We start from the raw sequence: 1,913 nt of genomic DNA, 5'->3' as shown, positions 1-1,913 counted from the left end.
AGCACCCGCCAACCACCCACACACACACACACACACACACACACACACACACACACACACACACACACATATATATATATATATATATATATATATATATATATACTAGCTGGGCCCCCGTTCGATGAACGGATTGAGACAGAAGCGTGTTGATTGTACCCAGTAGCAAGAAAAAGAATTTGACAAAGGAGTCCAGAAAAAGCGATGATGGGCATTAAACGAAAGGAACACACTCGAATTTAGCACCAAGTAAAAAAAAAAAAGAAAACATGAGGCTAGATCTATACGGTTCGCACACTTAAAATAGTGTTCAGTATTGCGGACAATGCGCGATAGTATCGAACGGAAGTACGACTTGAAATCAACAAACCGGGCGGATTTTCTAAAATTACAGAAACAGAAGCGTCGGCCTACAAAAGCGATCGGCGAAATAAAGAAATTTAGCTTTTTGCAGCAAAACTGTCTCAAAACTGAAAAACGAAGGGTGTCATGATCTGGAGAATATTTTAAAGAATCTTTATGCGAAAACCGCATGTCGATCGATGCAGCCACTAAAAAGCCTTTTGAATAGCAAAATTCGGCCACCACAAATAGATAATATATATATATATTATATATTATTATATACACTAGCAGCTAGACTTTGGACCTAACTTTGAGCTGGAAAGTGTGGCCAGAAAACAGTTATCTTAATGTTTTAGAGCTCAAGTACATGCAATTAAATTTATGTCTTTTCGGTTTTTCATCCCTCAAGTCTTGCCATGTTGTTTCTCCCCACTTGAACAATTGTACATCTATTATAATAGACATTGTTATGGTTAGGCTACCGGACTCGTAATCGTGAGCTTGCGGGTTCGGGGGTTTGAGCCACAGGCCCGACGTTGTGTTCTTGGGAAAGGCACTTTACGCGAATTTTCCTCATTTCACCCAGGTGGGAATGGGTACCAGGCAATAGACAGAGAAAGATCTTGTCAGTATGTTAGTGCTTTAGCGCCTGTAAATGGCTACTTGCACTGTATGCTTCCTGAGAAGTTGAGGCTCTTTCAGAATGCTTCCAGGTCTGCTGGGGTAAATCGTATCGATTGTGAAGCGCATATAGCTTTCTGTTGAGCCGAGATTTCGCTATACAAACGCTATCTATTAATGCTATCTATTTACAGCTGTACACCTATTATAATAAGCATTGCCGTTTTACAGGAGGCACAAGACAAGTTTCAACAGAGTCACCTGTATCTTTCTGTCACGATAATCTATTCCAGTCTGCAAAAAAAAAAAAGAGAAAAAAAAAGGAAAAAAGTTAGGTGGAAGCAGCCCAACTCCTAACCTGAACCAAAAATTATTTGTTAATAGACACACCGGCTAAGTTTTCTTTCACTGTATTTTCTGTTCAGCCAATAACGTGTGCAGACGTCAAAGTGTCGAAATCCCGACAAGTGGTGACCCTGCTTAACGGCCTTGAAGTCGTCTGCGACACTACGACCGACAACGGAGGATGGATCGTGTTTCAGGTAGTTTAGTTTTAGTGGAGTTTTTTTTTACGGCACTCGCAACTGCATAAGGTCATGTGAGCGCCAAGGGGTGGGTGTCAACAGAGAAGTCCTTATAGGGAATCAGGCTTACTCTGCTCACCTCTTTACCTACAACAGTACAAAGTCTGCTTCGACTATCAAGGCACCCCTGAAATAGCGGGCCACAAGAGTGTGACAAACATACAAAAGAAGTAGAGGAAAATGACGATAGTAAGGATTAGGAAAGAAAAAGCAGCAGTTCCCTGATGCAGTTCGGACACAGTTATAAGCATGACATAGATGAATCAGCTCATTTGCAATTACAATTCTATTGTGCATAGGAACATGGTGAATGTCCCCACCCCCTTTGGGAATGGCCTAAAGACACGGGGGGGGGGGGGGGGG

At 41.8% G+C, this 1,913-nt stretch overlaps 1 protein-coding gene across 1 annotated transcript in view; it reads left to right on the top strand.

Annotated features, from left to right (window-relative positions):
• Positions 1-1,913, top strand: part of LOC101845487 (fibrinogen C domain-containing protein 1-like) — a 9,944-nt gene that overhangs the window by 3,108 nt on the left and 4,923 nt on the right. The window contains exon 2 of the mRNA XM_013086709.2: positions 1,392-1,508. Coding sequence (XP_012942163.2) covers positions 1,392-1,508 — 117 coding nt within the window. The remainder of the gene's footprint in view (positions 1-1,391; positions 1,509-1,913) is intronic.

The sequence above is a fragment of the Aplysia californica genome, unplaced genomic scaffold (genome assembly GCF_000002075.1).
Source record: "Aplysia californica isolate F4 #8 unplaced genomic scaffold, AplCal3.0 scaffold00494, whole genome shotgun sequence".
Taxonomy (NCBI): Eukaryota; Metazoa; Mollusca; class Gastropoda; order Aplysiida; family Aplysiidae; genus Aplysia; species Aplysia californica.
Note: the sequence above shows the minus strand (reverse complement) of the source record. Positions and strands in the feature narration are given on the sequence as shown.